At 42.3% G+C, this 19,015-nt stretch overlaps 2 protein-coding genes across 8 annotated transcripts in view; one reads left to right on the top strand and one right to left on the bottom strand.

Annotated features, from left to right (window-relative positions):
• The window catches only part of rbm33a (RNA binding motif protein 33a), a 55,889-nt gene extending 43,627 nt beyond the window's left edge, over positions 1-12,262 (bottom strand). For 2 of the 3 annotated variants that reach the window (XR_015084128.1, XM_086020110.1), the window contains exons 1-13: positions 12,012-12,262; positions 10,930-11,008; positions 10,490-10,538; positions 10,322-10,395; positions 9,754-9,979; positions 7,686-7,814; positions 7,340-7,508; positions 7,070-7,263; positions 6,119-6,491; positions 4,908-4,969; positions 1,783-1,912; positions 1,040-1,398; positions 166-378 (exon numbers count right to left, since the gene is read on the bottom strand). Coding sequence is in view for 2 of the 3 variants with exons in the window: in XM_086020110.1 (XP_085876236.1) it covers positions 166-378; positions 1,040-1,398; positions 1,783-1,912; positions 4,908-4,969; positions 6,119-6,491; positions 7,070-7,263; positions 7,340-7,508; positions 7,686-7,814; positions 9,754-9,979; positions 10,322-10,395; positions 10,490-10,538; positions 10,930-11,008; positions 12,012-12,030 (2,076 nt within the window). In the remaining variant the exon portion in view is untranslated. The remainder of the gene's footprint in view (positions 1-165; positions 379-1,039; positions 1,399-1,782; positions 1,913-4,907; positions 4,970-6,118; positions 6,492-7,069; positions 7,264-7,339; positions 7,509-7,685; positions 7,815-9,753; positions 9,980-10,321; positions 10,396-10,489; positions 10,539-10,929; positions 11,009-12,011) is intronic. The other variant, XM_086020112.1, reaches the window with a different exon arrangement.
• A 2,874-nt stretch (positions 12,263-15,136) lies between these two features.
• Positions 15,137-19,015, top strand: part of LOC147127316 (uncharacterized) — a 38,330-nt gene continuing 34,451 nt past the window's right edge. For all 5 annotated transcript variants that reach the window (XR_015084230.1, XM_086020547.1, XM_086020549.1 and 2 more), the window contains exons 1-2: positions 15,137-15,443; positions 15,798-15,853. Coding sequence is in view for 4 of the 5 variants with exons in the window: in XM_086020547.1 (XP_085876673.1) it covers positions 15,353-15,443; positions 15,798-15,853 (147 nt within the window). In the remaining variant the exon portion in view is untranslated. The remainder of the gene's footprint in view (positions 15,444-15,797; positions 15,854-19,015) is intronic.

Raw genomic sequence — 19,015 nt, 5'->3', positions numbered from 1 at the left:
TCATCTATGTAAAGACCCTGATCATGTTAATGATTTTCAATAACCATCAACAATGATTTCAGTTATGAAAAAGAATGACCATGTTCAAGGCGCAAAAAAAATAAATAAAAACAGGTTAGTGACGGCTGTCATGAAGTAATACATGGAGATCGAAGAGCGTCTCACCATCCTTTGCCTGTTGGCCATGTTGCGCTGTTGTAAGTTTTGAAGGCGGGGGCTCGACTGTCTCGGACTGCCGTGCGACAGCTGTTGTTGGAAGAGATTTTGTCCGTGGTGCAGCAAGTGGGGAGGCTGCTGCTGATGGTGCTGTTGGTGGATGGGCTGATGGGAGGGTAAGGAGTCCTGAATTGGAGGCTGAGGGGGCCCGTGAATCAAGCCCTGAAGAAAATAATTGCATCATTAAAGCAGGAGCAAAAGAGTCCATTCTCATGTATGCTTTGCTATTATCCATCAACCATGCATTTAAGTGCAACTGGTGCCACTGAGAAATATGTTTATCTACGCCAGAAATGTACAGTGACAAGCAGAAGTTCAATTATTTTTCAAATGTAAAAATATATAACCAGTTGCCATTCATGCAACGTAAATAGACCGTGGCATGCGCATTGTATGTCAATCGGTGAGTACACTACAACAAGATTATTATTTTCAGAAATACACTTTTTGCGACATTTTTGTGGATTGGTGTGCTGACATAAATGGAGGGGAAACACTGGCATGGGCTTCAATCACTAGAGGGCGCTCTTGGCTATGTCCCATACCAGATTGTAGATACGGCATTAATACTGGAGTCTCTCCCTTTTACGCTTCACTTGCACTGAATATCATTGCTGTTGTTGTTTATTCATGCAAATAGTGCTCAGGTACAGCAATTGCTTAAATAATCAAGTGCAAAGCCGATAAAAATCACAAACTGAATTGTTGAACAGCTTTGAATGGAGCAGGAATGATTGAAGATAAAAGAAGAGCAAAAAGACAAAAAAACAAACAAACAAACAAACAAACAGGTGTTGGTTACGAAAAGTGCTCTCACTCATACCTGCATGCGAAATTGGGCTTGTGGCGGAGGGAAAAGGCTCCCCGGCTGACTGAAGGGCTGCCGAGGGTTCAGGAAGGGCCTGGACTGGTTGGGAGGGGGACCTTGTTGATTCAATCCGACCAGCCCTTGGTGGCCTTGGGGAGGGGGAAGGCTGGGTCTCGGAGGCTCTCTGGAGAACAGTCCAAGTGGGCCTTGTGGGCCCGGCTGGGCGAATGCCGGTCCCGGTGGGCCGAAACCCATGTGGCCCTGACCGGGCATTTGCTGCTGCTGATGCAGGTTGGTGTTCATGAGCGGGTTGGGGCCCTGGTGATCAAACATGAGCTGCCCTGGAAAGCTTATCGGCTCTGCGCGTTCTGGGCCTGCATGACAAGCAAAAGAAAAAAAAAAAAAACAACAACAACACAGATGTCAGAATTTTTAACCTTCAGTAAATCCCTCTGCAGGTGCACTGTGTGCGGGCAGCAATGAAAGCTGAATGTGGTATCAAGGTGAAAGGGTAAAACAGCACAACTATTGTACAGTATTTACAGTACCAAACCAGCAAATGTGAAATAATGAGTTGAATGCATTTTTCCCACAGTTCATTCAAATGAATGCACAGCATATGGACAAACATGCATTTAACATGAGCGTTGCTCGTGGGGCACACCTTGTAGGTATAATCGCCAGAGGTGATGTGGAATAATATTAACTCTGCCAGGAGAAGCACTGTAACCTTTGTGCGAGCTTGGCATGGGACTCACCTCCCATAAAGAGGGGCTCTCTGTCCTGGGGGCCTTGATGCGGCTGGTTCCTGAAGGGCTCCATGTGATGAGGCGGCCGCTGGGGCTGACCAAAATTATTTGGCATGTGCTGATGGAAGTCTCCCGGCCCCTTGGAAAACAACAGGAATGCAGTGAGGTCTCAAATAGGAAACTCAAATGTTATTTATGGTATTTCCGCTAATAGTGGCCTTTGCTGAATACAGTGATTCGCAACTGCTGAATACAGTGATTCGCAACTACTGTGCTGGAGATGATTATTATTAAAGAAATTATTCATTCATCATTCTATCCATGCCAGCAATGTATAGTAGTGTTTGTGAAGCGCCTCTCACCCCATTTCTCCATAACAGTATTTTTGGGATTATTGTTTTCTTTACAAACATTGTAATGTACGAGGATTGTTTAATGTTATTTCATAAATCTCCTCCCCTGTGCAGTTGAGTAAATAAACTGGCATTATTTGTGGAAATACGGTAATCGCACTCAGTTGAAGAAAAGTGTGAGGAGTTTTGTGTAGACAGTCCTTGTAATTGAACATGGCTGCCAATCAGCATAACCGGCATTAATACTACTTGGGCCTTGATAAAGCTTTTGAAAGTCGAGGCTAACAAGGCAGGAGGATTTCAAAGGGGGATAAGTGCCCTCATCATTGTTTCAAGCATTTAAGCTTTCTGCCTGTTGCATACGTTTCCATCCATCTTCCAAGGAAAAGCTGATAACAAGCATCTAATCCCTCATTGGAATTCAATTACCTCTCATAACCGTCTCCATTGTTCTTTCAAACATTCATCTCTGTTGAAAAATTAACCTGCTATTCAACACGTGGCACTCCCACAAATGGGATGCTTGCCTCCTCTTGAGCTCATTGTGGATTACTCAAGATGCTATCAAGGCTTAATCCATCTTCATTCTGCTGCCGCATGGACGTGTTTGGGGAGGTGTCAGAAGGCTGGAAGGCACCGCAAGTCCCCAAAAGTTGCTTAACAGAAAGTTAATCAAAGGGGCTTAAAGACAGGAGGGGAGGGGGTGGAATCACTCCGGGAGCGCTGTCGAAGTGTTTGAAAAGGTCAAGACAGGCAGGTTTTCACAATGAGGACTCGGGCGTCCACATAAAAGCGCGGCTCATCCTCTCAGTTCTAATCCTTCATAAACTGGCTACGGGGCTGTTCAATATGTGAGTGATGCTGAGCTCTCGCCAGCCAAGTGATAACCAAGATAATCATAAGGAGAGGTTAAAATCCCAAAGAAGGCAAACGGTGAACATGGACTTAGTTTAAGGAACTGTGTCGTGTCTGTTTTATTGTTCTGCTCTCATACAGGCTGCCAATTAACCAGATTCAGCTGTCACAACTATAATAAGGGGGTGAACATTTCCGGCAAGTTACAGGAAACTTTCCTTGGGAAAACCAAATCTTAATTTATTAATTACGATATTTGTTAAAAAATAAAAATAAAACTAACCTAGTTTATAACATAGGATGTTTTTTGGAACAACAGTTTGGGTGCCGATTATTTGTGTTTTCACCAGTTCCCATTAATACCCCATACCAAGTTTTTGGCTTTGTAAATCGCTGCAATTTTGCAACACTAGTCAGAAGAAAGTGTGGATGAGAATGAAAGCCCTTTGTTTCAATACACAAAAGGAATTCATAAAGAAAAAGCAAAGAATCTCCCATGTGAGCATGAATTGTTCTTCCAGTCTCCAGTAATAGATCATTTTGGATTAATCATCTAAATGGGGGAGGTCGCTTCATTCTTAGGGTCAGGTCCCCAAAAACAGATGCCCGATTGTCATTATAAAACAAGCAAACTTTTTTTTATTGATAGTCAATAAGTACACAAATCCCTTAATGTGTGATTGTTATAAATTCATGCCTGTAGTGTTCTTTATCATTCATGTACAGCGTATTGTGATGTTTTGGTGTTGGGGGGGAAACCAAATGTCTAATCTGGGCCCCATAATTAACCAGCACGAATTCCAAAAGCACTCTAATGAAAATTCCGTTCAATAACTCTAGAGCCCAAACCCCCACCCTTCCCCCTAGCAATTGGCTGTGATGGGATGATAATGTATGATAATCACGAGCAATCACACGTCCACTGGTAAATGGGACGTTCCCAGCTGATATGACGCGTGCATTTCAAATGGTGTCCGTGGCAACCGCTGCCTAAATTCGATTGGCGGCTGGAGAATTGACACTGCGCTCTTCATTAAACCGCTTTTCTGCACAGCCTTGCAACTCCTTGCTAGCACCACTGAAGATTTAGAGGGAAGAAAGAAATAAACTGCTCCCCGCTGTTGTGCTATCAATACCGCACAAATGGGGCGCACTGGGAGCTGAAATGCAAAATAATGATACAGGCGGTCGGACATGAGGAAAATAAAAACATACTTATGTTTTGATAAGGATTGGCTTGAGTGGAAAACTGGATGTCAACACAGGCTGGATGGGTATAAAACGATACTTTCTGGAAAGACGTCATGGCCAGTGCAACTTGAGTCCTAGGAATCAGTCACGAACGCAGGCGAGCTTTCCCTCCAAGAGTAATGCCTTTAAAGGCATTTCTGTCATCACTTGGTCAGATCCTTTGAGAGTGAAATAAAGCCCCCTTTCGAACAGGAAGACTCGAGATATCTGACGTGCAATTCCGTTTAGGAATAAATACATGGTACAAAAGGGCGAGAGGCCCACCCAGCCCCTCGAGCCCCATGAAAATACCACCATGTTTCATTCACTCAAATACCACTCTCCATGCCGTTGGGACACCTCTGGAAAGGGAATTTTCAACTGGCACTGTAACCTGACTTCCATTATGTGTTGAGATGGCCCGTCTGAGCTGGAGCCCATCCATGACAAGCCGCTAACTAAGTCCCACCGCGGCAGCGACCACCTCCGCCCATCTAATGCTCCTATCGCGCCTTTCCAGTTGTGCGGCTCCTATCAGTGTTTACAAATTGGCTTGAAGAGTGTTTGGACCGCTCTAATTGCTGTAATGATACTTTCACACAAGAAAGCTTTCTAGTATGGAGTGGTGGTGGTGGTGGCGGGGGGGGGCTGGCCAAAGTGCTGCGAAAGGGAGGGTGAGGAGCAGCTGCTACTTACAGGGAACCTTTGAGGACCCACAGCAGGCCTAGGCTGGCTCGGAGCAGGAGGCGTCAAGGGCACTGCAATGAAAAGGGAGGTGTGGTGGGGTGTGCACAAGAGAGGGGGCGATGGGGGAGGAAAAATGAAAATGAGAGTCAGTCGGCAGAGAGAAAGAGGGGATCATTATAAGGAATTTTACAATAGGCACAATTACATTGCACAGTTTAAAACGGAAGTTAAAAAAAAAAAAAAAGTTCTTTACATGCGCCCCCACTAGTCTAAACATGGCATGCTAATTAAAATTGCATTTGTGGAATATGATTTAAGCAGAAAAATCCACCTGTTTTTGTCCATCTCAGGGGCGGCGACTGAAAATGACATCACAGTTGCTCAGGGCTCACATAACGCCTAATCACAGCTCAACTGAGTTTGGTCATGTGACGTTCTATTCTTGGCCAATTGCGGTGGCGTTTTAATACGTTCTAATCAGCAGTGGTAGGCTATATTAAAATCTGGTGTTTCTGAGTATAGGAAAGGGGGCAAAAGTTCGTCCGGGTTTTAAGAATAATCACTGTAGAAATGGGTAATTTCAAGAGCAGCAAAAAATAAATAAAAGTGAGGAACTCAAATGCTAATAAATATTTGTTCCGATCATTGTACCGTATTTTTCAATTTAGTCCTTGGAGTGCTATAATAAAAAGAAATAATCGCAGATCAAATTAGTGCAATGAATTTAGCTAAGCAATCGAATCAACAACATCCATATCACAGAAGCAAACAAAAAAAACATGCTTAGGCTCGGGCTAAATGGGGTGGGACAGACAGGCCCCACCAAGATAAACCCATCGCAGGGAATGAAATGTACTTGACACCAGATCAAAAAAAAACATAGTCAGGATAAACCTATTAATGGTCGGGAGAGCTATTCACTTGTCATTCACCCCAGCGACAAAATGACATTCTAATCCAGACACCTTGTCCGGACAGCGAGGAGTGGGAAAGAAGCGGCACCAAGGTTTTAAATTGCATGGGGGGGAAAAATGCTGATCCAGTGGGGTCCATTTACAATGCAAAACGTTGCAGAGAGCCTGAGGCAGCCAGTAGATATAATAAGGAGGAATTGGCTTGCTTGTGCTTAAGCAGTATAAATGTAGTCGTGTATCATCTTTACAGCACTCTCTGACCCCTGCATAAACATGATCTTAATTTTTCCACTTTGGGACACCAACCTGGCACAGTGGATGGTGCGGAGCCTCTGAAATGGGGGTTGATGTGGATGTTTTTAGGTTGTGGGGGCTGCTGCTGCTGCTGCTGCTGATGGTGGTGGTGGTGGTGGTGGTGATGCTGCTGTTGGTTGTGGTGATGGCCAAAACTGGGCGGCGGGGAGCCCATCAGTCGCGGCGGCGGCTCCATCTGGGGCTGCAGCGGCGGCGAGCGGTGGGTCATGTGCGGCGTGATTAGGGGCTGCAGGGGCTGCTGTCCGTGCGGCCGCCCGTGCTCTTGGAAGGGGTGGGGTCCTCGCGGCCGGGACAAAGGGTGATGGTGGTGGTGGTGGTGGTGGTGCTGCTGATGGGGAAGATGGAGGAGAGGCATTCGAGAGGACTGGTGATGTTTAGAAAGAGATGGGGAAGGAAAGAACAATACAATAAGATGCGTTATTACTAAACACGAAAATACTACAGCATTAAGCTCCTTGTTCAGCCATAAGATTTGATACAATTCTCATTTCTTTATATTGTACAGTATAAGTGGTCATAATGTGGCTTATCAGTGCAGGTCTGCCTATGCTACCACAAGTGACATGTGATTTATCCAAATAATACAATGCTCTTAATAACATGTCCGGCAAGTTCTTTTTTTTTTTTTTTTCTTCCCCAAAATACAAAAGAGGATTCCAAATGACCCCTTCTGCTTCATTTTAGAACCCCCTTTAAATGACCTGTTTTGAAGGGGCAGTCTCATGAAAATGAGCCACCTGGCACCTGAACTCAGGTGCCGACATGAGCATAGCTCAAGAGTGTTATGCTATTACTACATGTTTTTATCATCTCCAATTTGGGACGGATTAATGGCATTTCCATTCATTTCATGGACTATGCATTTGTATACAATGTATTTAAGTAAATTCTCCATACTGTGCTGAAGTGAGAGAGAATATTGTGAATGTCGTTGAGTTTTACCCGCATTCCCATGTTGCCCCTTGGGTGGAAGCTGTGGTCATTCATTCTTCCGCGGTGTCCGCCTCTCATGTTGTGCATTCCAAATCCAGTGTAGCCTCCCCCTCTTCCTCCTCGGCCACCGTACCGATTTTGCCGTTTCTGCCGTTCTTGTTGCTCAAGCTCTATGAGATCCTTTTTGGCCTTCTCTGACAGTTCTGAAGAAATAAAAGCGCTTAAATGACCCTTTTGTAACATTTGAGGGAATATTAATCCAAAACACAATTTTCCTACCTAGTGTTTCCGGGATATTCCTCCGCTTAGTGCCAGCGTCGGCCAAGCGCACAACAACGGCGTCCTTTCTCTCCGACTTGAAGCGGATACGACCAGAGTCTCCATCTTCGTCCTCGTCGTCATCAGAGTCCTCCTTTGGTACTTCTTCCGGTATGGCTTCATTTTCAACCTGGGGCGGGGATCATATGCCATGGGTTGTGCTGTCTTATTCATCATGTTTGGTCAATCCTAAATGTGGTTTCTTATTCTCTAAATTCAACAGATAGGTCTGTGCTGAAACATTTAACAACTCACTATTGAGGCATATAATCAGCTCTTGTCTATCAATACTTGTGGTATGATATACCTCTTGCCTTGCAAAGACCTGGGGGACTTCCGCTGCTTGCTGCTGATGCTCATCCCCCAAATGCTCCTCCTCGGGGGCCACTTCCTGCTCAAATCCCCCTACGTCCTCATAGCTTTGACATTCATTGTCCTGCAGACAAAGGTGTTGGAAATTGTGACTGTAACCTATTTGTGGAAATGGAACGGTCTCTGTCTTCCATAAGTCTACATATGAAAAAACAGGCAGCTAATTGCACAGAGGCATACGCAAATGTTGCACAGAGGATTTTCGGGAGGCACCGTGTAAAACCCCACCCGACCCCTCTTCCGATAGCAAATTAACATAACAGTGGGAGCACGGCTTCATTACTATTCCTGACAGCATTTGAAAGTCAATTAGATGTAAATGATGGACATGATATAAAGAAATGTGGGCAAACCTTTAAAAAAAAAAAAAAACCTCCATCACAGCCTGCATCTGATAAAGAGAATCGCAAACAAACAATACGATAATTTGGCGATATTTTATCAATGACATTGTGCAACTGGTAACCAGTAGAGGGTGGGACAGGCTCCAGCTCATTTGTGACCTTAATGAGGACAGGCGCAACAGAAAATGTCTGTGGATTGCAATACAGCAATTGAGCAATAATTCATACATTCACGTATTTCTATACCTGACTGCAGAAGGAGCCTGTTCAACACTCAAAAGTATGAAAGAAATGAAATACCTAAGGACATTATGATTACCGGTAATTACTTGACAGGTATTTTCAGGAACACACACAAAAAAAAAAAAAAGCTAATCTCTAAATTGGTGTATCAATTATGACAATTTCGCAGCATTGACTCTGTAAGAGGCTAATTTGATGGCACACAAACCTGAGCAGATGACAAATGATTTGTAAGCACTTAAAAATATGCCAGTCACTACATGGCCATGGCGTTCCAAACCCACGTTGCAAAAGCGCCACAATGAGCACCATTCAAGCGGCGTAGGACTTGCTTGTAATTAAAACATTGCATCTGCTCAAACACGCCCTCAAACAAAAAGGCAACAAGAGGTCACATTATTGTATACACTATTGCAGCTGAAACCCAATTGAAATCCCATGGCCCATTTTAACCGTCTGCAGGAGTGAAAGGCCAGGTGTCCCAATAGTTTTGTCCACAACTATGAAATGCCAAACAGCATGGCATGTTGGTTAAACGGACCGTGGCGGACATTCGCGCACGGATCGACGCTTATCTTTGATCCTCTTAGTGTGGAGGGGAGCAAATAAAGAGAAGCTCACCATCAATCACCACGGACGTGTATGGGGTGTCCTCGGGAAGGTCAATAATCTTTTCACCTGCATGACGCGTTATCAGATACGGATAAAAGCCCCCATCAAACAGCCACCCACCCACTTGCACACATTAACCTCGGCGACTGGCAGCACAAAGCGTCTCCTTACTCGCCAAGAGATACCAAGGCCCAAGGTCAGAAAGGCACTCGGCGGAGCATCGCCTGCCGCCAAACAAGCAGTCAGCGTAAACCTTGTCAGTGTGATGGAGAAATTACCCGGCGGCGGGAGGAGATAGCAGGGGGGTAACAAAAAACAAACATAGAGCTAGACCTACATCTCCTTTTACCTGAATAGATTTCTAATCCTCACAGTCACCCCAAAGGAAGTGATATCTCTCGGACACAATAGAGCAAAAAAAGTCCTCAATTAGAAGTTAAAGAGTCGAGATGCGGGACGTCACAATGTTGTTTGGGTGTTCTCAAGGCTTTATTCCAAATTCCAAAAATCAAAACAAAACAGCTGCACTTACATAGCAGGCCCAAGTGCCCAAATCCAATTTAATGCCTATATCCAATTTTTTGGGACTGTCCATTTCTGTTCTGCTCGTGTGCTTTGCCCATTGCTGCTGTTTTGATAAGCAACACAGTTCAAAAGAGCTCTATATGTACAATAGTGTTTATAATCTAGGTTTGTAACGCTTGCTGTTCTTTTCTGTTTGAATGAGAAAAGGGAGGCATCTATTTGTTCACGTGGATGACAGAGTGGCTGACTAATTTAGATGGACGCAGTCAATAAACTCACTTGAAATTCTCCGTCGATGGACTCATTGATTTGGATGTCGAGCACTTCGTGTACGGTGTAATCCTCCTGGTCTTCGGGCACGTCATCACGGGTGTAGTTCTCAGCATATACCTCGCCGGCCTGGTTCTGCGGGTAACCCAGCTCCGCGCCCACATCCCCATAGTCGTCGGCGCCCAGGTTGAAGGCATCGTCCGAGAAGTCCTGCGTGATCCCTTGCAGGTTGAAGCTGTACATACAAATAATAACTTACACACCAGTATTCGGCATTGTCGCGCCGTATGAAAATAATTGGGATTAATGGTCTGCTCACATTAGATTTATTTTAATTTCTTTGAGCAGAATTTACTATATCATAGTGGATGAATGCCTAAAGATTTTTTTTGTATTGGGCTATAATGTGATGAAAGTCTAATCAATGTCAATTAAACGACAACATAACTTATTTATTTTTTTCAGCACAGTATAGCAATCCCAAACTTTTTTTTTTTTTTTACTGTATACAGTAATAGTGTTAGTTTGTAACATGTGAAGTAATATTAACAGTTAACATATGACTGAAGTGCTTTACCTCATGTGTTCCTCCTCCTCATCACTCTGAAGAAGAGCATCATTCAGCTCTTCGTCCTCATCTTCAGAAAGATTCTGCGAGGGTGGAGGGTGAAGGGTGAAGTTAAAATATGATAAAAAATGTGAGTGTGTCATTGTACGTGACTTCCTTTTTTTTTTCACGTCTTACCTTTTTACCCGACGGTGAAAATTCTTCTAACAAATCCTCCTCCAAGTCACTGTTAAGGAGAAAATACAAATTTGAGGCAGAATGTGCATTTTGACCCTTCTCAGAAACCACAGTACAGGGGATCCTTGGTTTACGAAGGAGTTATTTTTCCACAGTGGCGATCTCGTCTGACTTTTACATGCAAATCAAAATGCATCGTAGTCCATCACTAACCTACACTAATGCAATAGCATTCAGAAAACTTAGAATTAGCATAAAAAATACTTCTAGGCGTAAACAATCAAATGAAATACACCTCTAACTGAGCATACCAAATTAATTAATTGCGCACCATTCGTAATCTCAAAACAGCGCAAGTTCGTACCGTCGTAAACTGAGAATCTCTTGTAATGTGTCATGATTTGGGTTTTTATCTAAATTAAATTACGGGGATGATTTACCTCTCTAAATCGTCATCTTCGCCCCTCCTCCTTCGTGAACGCTCCGTTCCAGGCTTGTCATATTCGTCAAAGGTATAATCTACCCCCAAAAAATACAAAAACACAAAAATATTATGCACACTCTCCAACAAATCATGACATCACAATGCTGACAATTCAAAAAATTCAACCCTTACCTGCAAATTACCCACAACATATAATAAAACAAATAAGTTAAGATCTTCTATTAAGGTTTTCCTGATATGTTTTTGCCCTAGCAGAAGGTTCGGTTCCAACACTGACTGCTATTAGGAACTGTTAATTTCCTCCAATTTGACTAAGGTCCATCTGAAGACAAACAGCATGATGCCACCAGTGTTGTGTTTGTGCCAAATATACTTTTTGGATTAATGGCTAGAAGTTCAACCTAGGTTTCTTTGAATCATAACATTTTCGCACAAGTGTTTAGGAGCGTTTCGGAACTAAAATGTCATAAATGTCATGTTGAATGTGTAATGCTATCTGACGGACAGGAAAGAGGAAAAAAAACGAATTACGTTAGTTTATTACTGTATATCCACGTTTTTCATGTTATTTCAAATCAAGCACTCTCTTTTAAGTGCACATTTCATTATATACCGTAACTCTGGGTTACATCACACTGTGCCACCACACCTATTGCTTTAAAAACGCATTTTTACAACCATAAAACACAGTCGTGACATCCCATTCAAAACTGCATCAGCGCTAATTGAGTCCCACTTTGAGGCCACGGTGAGTTAATAAAACACCAACGTCGGTGGAGTCGTTACGTAAAACAATTTTATTGCGCCCGAATTTCACTGGTCGCTATTGCGTTAGCCGAGTACATATTTTCAGCGATGCTAAATGAGGAAATGGGGTTAACTTCCCGAAGCTACGTCTCATCTAGCCACTGAGCGTGTTGCGCAAATTCCAAACAAATACAATCCATATGTGCGACATAAGTTTTGTCGAGCAAACATCAATTTCGACGTAGGTGGCCGACAAAAAAAGCTCACGGCTAACATTAGCCGCTCGGCTAAGTTAGCATGGCACCCGTAAGGAAGAAAAGAGCCGCTTACCCTCGTCATTGGCCGACATGGTGCGTGAGCGCTTTCCGTTTGAGGAGTGTGACTACACAGCTGAGGGTAACATTTGGTATTTGTTTAGAAAGTCGACATTTCCATGAGGCGAAACGTGGGATATGAATGAGTGGCGCTTTCGACGTAACTACAAAAACAACAAGCGCGGCTGCTTGTTCCCCCCCGCTGTGCTAAGTTGCTAACTAGCAGAGCACAAACATGGCGGCGCTGTGTGCTTCCGTTCCCGGTGATTCATTATGTGTTACGAAACAACAGCGACTTCTGTCGGCAAGGCGAGGTAAAACATAGACCTATAATTGATGAAAAGATTAGATGAAACTGGCAGAAACATTTAAGGAGCTGCAGAAATTTCTGGCAAGTACATGTGACAACAAACTCCTATCTGCGTCATATGTCCAAACCCGTATAGGAATTTGTTAAAAAAAAAAATTGGCCTGATGAAATAAGTTTGATTTTTTTTCACCATATTTCCAAAATGTATGCTTGGCAAGTTGGCAGCATTGAGTTTTGGGGCCATTTTTCATCAACTCGAACTGGGACCCTAGACAAGGTCCTGGGAATTACAAACGGTTCCAAATAGCAGCCACTGTTTGGACAAAACCTCCTGCCGGAAACAAAAAAACATATGTCAGCAAAAGCCTACTAGAACATCTTAAATCTATTTGTGGTTAATCGGTATTTGAATTTGAATGTGGCTAGTTAATTGTGTGCATGCTTGTGCAACCTCTGTATCTCAGTTGAAGGACAGGCAGTAGAGAATATTGATTGATGGAGTCCTGTATTTGTGAAATAATTATTACAACATTCATTTTTTCAAGACTGACACTAGAAAGCAGTCATGGATATATAGAAATGTTAATGTAGAATAATATTTCAGATCATTCAAGTCATAGAAATTCAAAATGCAGCATATTCATCCTTCTTCCCTGTCATTCATCATTTCCATCAGACAATTCGTTAGCTGTCCACTTCAGTGGAATTCCAGCCCCCCTCGAAATTCCTCCTGGGCTGAAAAAAGGTCAACAAAGACGGCGAGAGACAACCAAAGAGAGGTGAGCAGTGAAGTGAAACCTCATTGTATTGCCTTATTATGGGCTCCCACTGTGAGGAAGGAGCCATTTTGTGGCACCAGCCAGGTCAATATCTGCAAAGATGGACGAGGTAGGGGATCAGCGGAGCAGATTGGGAAAGACTGTGCATATTAATGGCCTGTGAGGATGAAAAAAAACAGCATTAAATCCAATCAGTTGTTTTGTTAATACGTTTTTGTGTCTGTCCGCGTCTACGTACAGCTGTTTCCGAAAGCCATATTTAAGATATTCATCGCCCTCCCCTCTGGATTCACTTTCCCAGGATTTTTGATTTCTCTTCCAAATAAATGGTGAAAAGGGGGAGCTGTCACACTCCATTATGGCCTGTCCAAATCCAGCGGTTTTCCATAACAATGCAAATTAAAAAAAAAAAGAGTGCAGAGCCAAAGCAGACAAGTCTTGTTATTTTCCCCCAAAGGATGGCCAAACGTGCCTTTGACAAAACCCAAACGTCTTTGAAGTGGTTTTATGTGGGAGACATTTGCAGTTTTTCCCATAGGAAAGTGCATCGATTCATTGCAGGCTCAAAAGTGGTGCCAGCACAAAATCGTGAATAAGTTCACTATAAAAAGAAAGTAGAATAAAGTAACAATACTCATTGTTTGAAGAAACCTGTCAGACAGGTAGCAATCCTGTTACTTAGTGGTGTGTATCAGTATCGTTGGATTTCATAACAGAACATTCAATCAAACTTTACATTATAAAGCGGGATACAATCATGAAAAGAAGTTTACCACTGTTGAATAAAACTAAAATAAAATCAAACTACTCACCGGTTGAAGACCTGACAGACAGGTAGCAATAATGTGACCAAATGGCGTTTTGATGGCGTTGCTGGATTTAGTGTGTGTTGTTTATCGTAAGCACATTTACTGCTATGTCCGCTGATAGTGTGGTGGTACACACGCCTGAGATGTGTGCGGGCAGCGTGGGATCGATTCCCGCTCAGTGACAGTGTCTATGTGTGCCCTGCGACTGGCTGGCGACCAGTTCGGGGTGTAGTCTGCCTTCGCCCATTGACGGCTGGGATAGGCTCCAGCAACTCCCCGCGACCCTGTATAGGATAAGCGGTTTGGAAGATGACATGACATGACATGACATGACATGACGTTTACTGCTATAAGTCATTGCTACATTGCACTGTAAAATGCAAAGCTTTGCACATTGTTGTGGTTAGATTTTGAGACTGATTAAAGCGATTTCAAATGGAACCACAAATGTCAGACATTTCAAGATGTCGCTAGCAAACTACAACATCTCTGTTAGATTCTCCTGACTCTATAAGCAATGTAGACATGTATGTCCATCAAATTTGAATATTATTTTTAATATTGTTATACTGTAAGGAGAGCATAGTAGTCACGACTAGTCAGCACATAAACAGTTGCAGTATATGCATACATATACTGTGCATATTTATACATATACAGTATAAGATACTGTTTAATTTGTGCCAACTTTGATCTCATTACAGTGTAAAATTATTAAAAATAAAAACTTGTAATAACTATCATTGCCTTTCAGTATCATAAATATTGTCATACAATTTGAAAATATGTTAACTATTATCTCCTTACTATAAACAATAGTGTTTACATAAATATCTATAGTACAGTGCAAAAAATGCTTATAAAATACGATATAAAAATTTAAAAAAAGGAACTATTGTACCCTTAAAGTATATGTAATATATCTTTAAATTATATAAAAATGGTGGTAGTTTTTGTCAGATTTGTATTTTTTTTATTTTTTGGGGGGGGCCGTGTTTTTTTTCTTTTTTTTTGGTTTGTTATGCATGTGTATTATTTCCAAACAGTATATGGCACCGTGTATAGCTCATCCTTCTTCACTGGAGAGAATTTGCACCAGTCTGTGACCCACATCTCTTGCTTGTTTTATTGAAGCACATCGTGAGTGCAGCGAGGAGGCTGAGTGGGCGGACACCTTTTAACATCGATCCCCTTGATTGGACGACATGCTGTGCCTCACGCCACCATTGGTCCGACTCGCTATCAATCAAACGCCGTCGCCGCTTCCCGCGCCATTCGACGTGCACGCGCGGAAGGGAACGCGCACGTAGCCGCTCCGAGGCTGTCTGGAGTGTGTCTGAAATTGACAAAATAGGACACGGAGTTTTTTTCAGCCTTTTCCCTTTTCTTGCTCGACTCTTTCCACCGAGGACACCTGGCCGAATGTGGGATTTTATTTAGCCGCCAACGGACCGTCGTTATGAGAGAAATTGTATTTTTGGTGGTGGTGGGGGGAGGGAGCGATGTGAAAGTTTTGGTGCGTCAGCAGATTTGGATGATTGCGCAGACAGGTGAGTTTGCTAACATACACCTACACGGTTCCGCTCTAATGCTACATTTGACCAACATTTTGTTTAGACGCGGCTTGAATCGAGTTTAAAACAAACCCACCTTACATGAACCCGACGCGGTGCTTTTGAATGAGCAGACGTGCTTTGGCGCTAATTGGCGCTAATTGGCGCTAAGGAACACGTTTAGACGGCAGCTGTCTGTGCAAGTGGACGTCAAGCCACTCACAAAGTTCTGTTATTCTCACATGAGTCAAATGTTGACCCCGTAGCAATAAAAACGCGCTACGTGTCACCGAGTCGTCGTGGAACGTTGTTATTTTAATCTTTTGTCCTGTCACTTGTTTTTATGCTCAGGGGTGTCTGCGTGCTGCGTTCAGGGTTCACGGAGAGAGCAGCAGACATGGAGAAAGGTTGGTTGCCCCACTTTTTTTTTTTTTATAGAGAGAGAATACAGTACATTTCTTTTCATATACCAATTTAGTCTGCCACGTTCCTATTGAGTCTCCTTAACTAAAGGAAGTAGGCTTTTACACGCTAATCAATGCATATCAAGGTGTCCCTAAAGTCCCCTAAATGCACATTTTCAATGAGTTATATCCATGCAACTTCACATTGTCAATCGCCTGGCCTATACACTTAAGAGACACCTATGTATCTGTCTCACATATTTTTAAAAATCACATTCTAAACACATTTTCGTCATGAAAGACTTAATCTATGTCTATGAATCCCATTCGCATTTATGTATCCATTTTCAATTGGCTTGGAGACTTTTCCATCAGATTTTGGGTGAGTTACCCCCCTAAGCTCCTACAAAATACTTTATTTGGTGCAGACACAAAGCCCATCACACCAAACTTATTTGGGGTTAATTAGAGGCCCTTGAGTGACAGGTGTGTGCCTACTCCTGTTTTACCATGAGTTTGAATGTGATTGGTTCATTCTGAACAGTTACATCCCAGTTCAAATAGGGTGTGCGCACTTGTGCAACCACATTATCTCAGGTGTTTATCTTTACTTCTTCTCTTGAAAAGATTAACATTGAGTTTTTTCAGGTACTAGGCCTCATTAATGGTGGAAACAATTATTAAATAACACTGGTGAACACATTTTTGCAGATTTTTATCAAAGATGCAAGTAAAGTGTTCCTCTAGATATTTTTATTTTTTTGTGCTGATTCCCAATGAGACATGTTTTTTCTAGCACAGCAGGTTTTCATAATAATAATAATATAGTAATGTAGGTGGTAGTAATATTTTTGATTAAATCGTGAGGTTAAGCAGCAGGTGGATTTTTTTTTTTTTTTCTCTTCTGAAGCATCATGGGTATAAATTACAACACAAAGTCTGTTGCGCAAGCATTTTTAGGTCAAACTTATAGAAAATATAGAAAAAAAATGTGCTAGGAAAAAAAGGGAAGACATTTATTAAATCAGCATCAAAAATATGTTTAAAAAAATCATCTCTGGTTAGAATTTGCTGTTGACCATTGTATTTGTCTCGGTCTCATTTTTGTTTTGTTTTTTATCACGAAATAAATCAGGCATTTGAACTAGGGTGTGTGTACTTTTACTTCTAGATGTTCGGCACCTTTCCATCCATTCCCTCTTATTCACACCGAAGTGCAATGCAGAATCTTCCTCACATTTTATGCAAAGTCGAAGCTAGAGTGCTAACACGTTAGCTAGCTTGCTAACGAACCCACTACGCCAGCGTATTGCCTATTTATCAATATAGCTGGACAATTCTTGTAGCCTTTCACTGCTTTTATGTGCAATTCCTGTCCGTGGGGCAAAAATAGGGTTCAAACGATTCTCAATCTAGCATAGGAATAATCCATTTAACATTTCCCTGCTCACGAACGGCAACAAATCCCAATCTTTTGCCCACAAGAAGATCCGAGAGTGTAACGTGTCTGTCCCCACTGATCGTCTGCCGCCTGAGGCCCGTCTAGACATTTGTGCGCCGTCACTGCAGTCTGCGCAGTCTTGCCTCCTCCCTCCTCAGCGGTAGCTTTTTAGGGGGCCAAGATGGCCGCCTCTGTGTTGTTGCTAAGCCCAACCTCTGCGACCCACACGGCGTCCACGTGACGAGTGAAAACGCGGCGCCTCAGTCACGTCACGTCTGTAGCCATTTTGTCTCATTCGCTACACTTCAACTTGGATTTCTGCTCTCGTTGCTTTATCGAGAACGCCATTTTTCGGCCTGATACGAGGTCAATATGTGGCAAAATATTTCGACTTGTACCTTCTGCCTCTGCTGCAGTGGTGAAAAATGGCAAACTAATTCTCTAAATTGAATCACATTTTAAAACTAAATAACTTCATTTGTTATATGTGATCATTTGGAATTACATTTTCAATGAAATTTGATTTGAATAAGTAATTATGATCCTGAAGGGAAAATTCAACTCGCTCTGCTAATTAAAGGTAGAAATTGATCACCATAAGGTTTTTTTTTTTACAAACTTGCGAATTTTAAGGGGGAAGCAACAAATAACACGTGATGACTGTACATTTTTAACTCTGAGAGGGATGTAGCATAGACTAGTAACATGTACTGTATATAATTAACGAGCAAGAGGCATTATTTTTTACAATAAAGTAATGTCTCCTTTGTTCTTTATAGCGACAATATATTATGATGTGTATGTGTAAGGAACAGCAGGTGGCCAACATAAGGACTGTGATAATTTGGTGTCAGACCACTGAATGTTGCGCCGCTGCAGGAAATTGCTTTTAAAGAAGTATATTTGAATTACAATGACATTTTATTTATCCATTTGGTTACTCTTGTTGGTAGTGTATTATTTATTTAGTTTTATATTTGATCTTCATTTGGGCCAGGGCTTAAAATTATTTAAAAAAAAAAAAAAGTCAACTTTTATCTTAGTTTGAAGTAATCAAGTTTTTAAAAAATAATCTCTTTTTTTTTTTTTTTTTATCCGAGGCAACTTTTTGATGACACATTTCCCGTGTGAAAGGTGAATCGTTTTATGTTCAAACACGCTTGTTGTGCACTTGTCAATTGTCAGAAATGCGCTGCGAGCGTCCCTCTGACATGACAAGTTACTTTGGCCCTGTGATATTTATCTGTTTGCCGTATCGGTGACCGGCCCGGACAAGATCTCTTCATTATCACCTACTTAGCGCGCATACTTGTCGTCCTATTCTTTTCATAGCTCTTGACTGCTCAACTATTAGTTTTTGAGCGGAGCCGCTTTGACGTTGTCGGTCAAAAATGAGCGGAATTGTAATTATGGAAAGGTGAGGAAGGCGTGGCTGTTTCAGGTTCGTTGGTTTGTGTTGCAGTAGACACTTTTTCAGTTGCCCTGTTTTGACTGTTTAAGTCCAGCGTTCCCAAACTTTCACCATACGTGCCAAACACTATGGGTGCAAAATAATATTGACAGTCTGTTACCATCTGCACCAAAACGCTTGCTTTGTCCCTTGACCCACCCTCCAGTCAAATGTTGTAGGTTCTTGCGCAATCTTGATCATTAACAAACTTGAACGGCACTCAGTGGAAAATGAAGGAACATTCCTGATTTGACTGTAAAAAATCTGCCATTAT

The sequence above is a fragment of the Filicampus tigris genome, chromosome 21 (assembly GCF_054856515.1).
Source record: "Filicampus tigris isolate MCC_2025a chromosome 21, RoL_Ftig_1.0, whole genome shotgun sequence".
Lineage (NCBI taxonomy): Eukaryota > Metazoa > Chordata > Actinopteri > Syngnathiformes > Syngnathidae > Filicampus > Filicampus tigris.
This window is presented reverse-complemented; position numbering and strand designations above follow the sequence as displayed.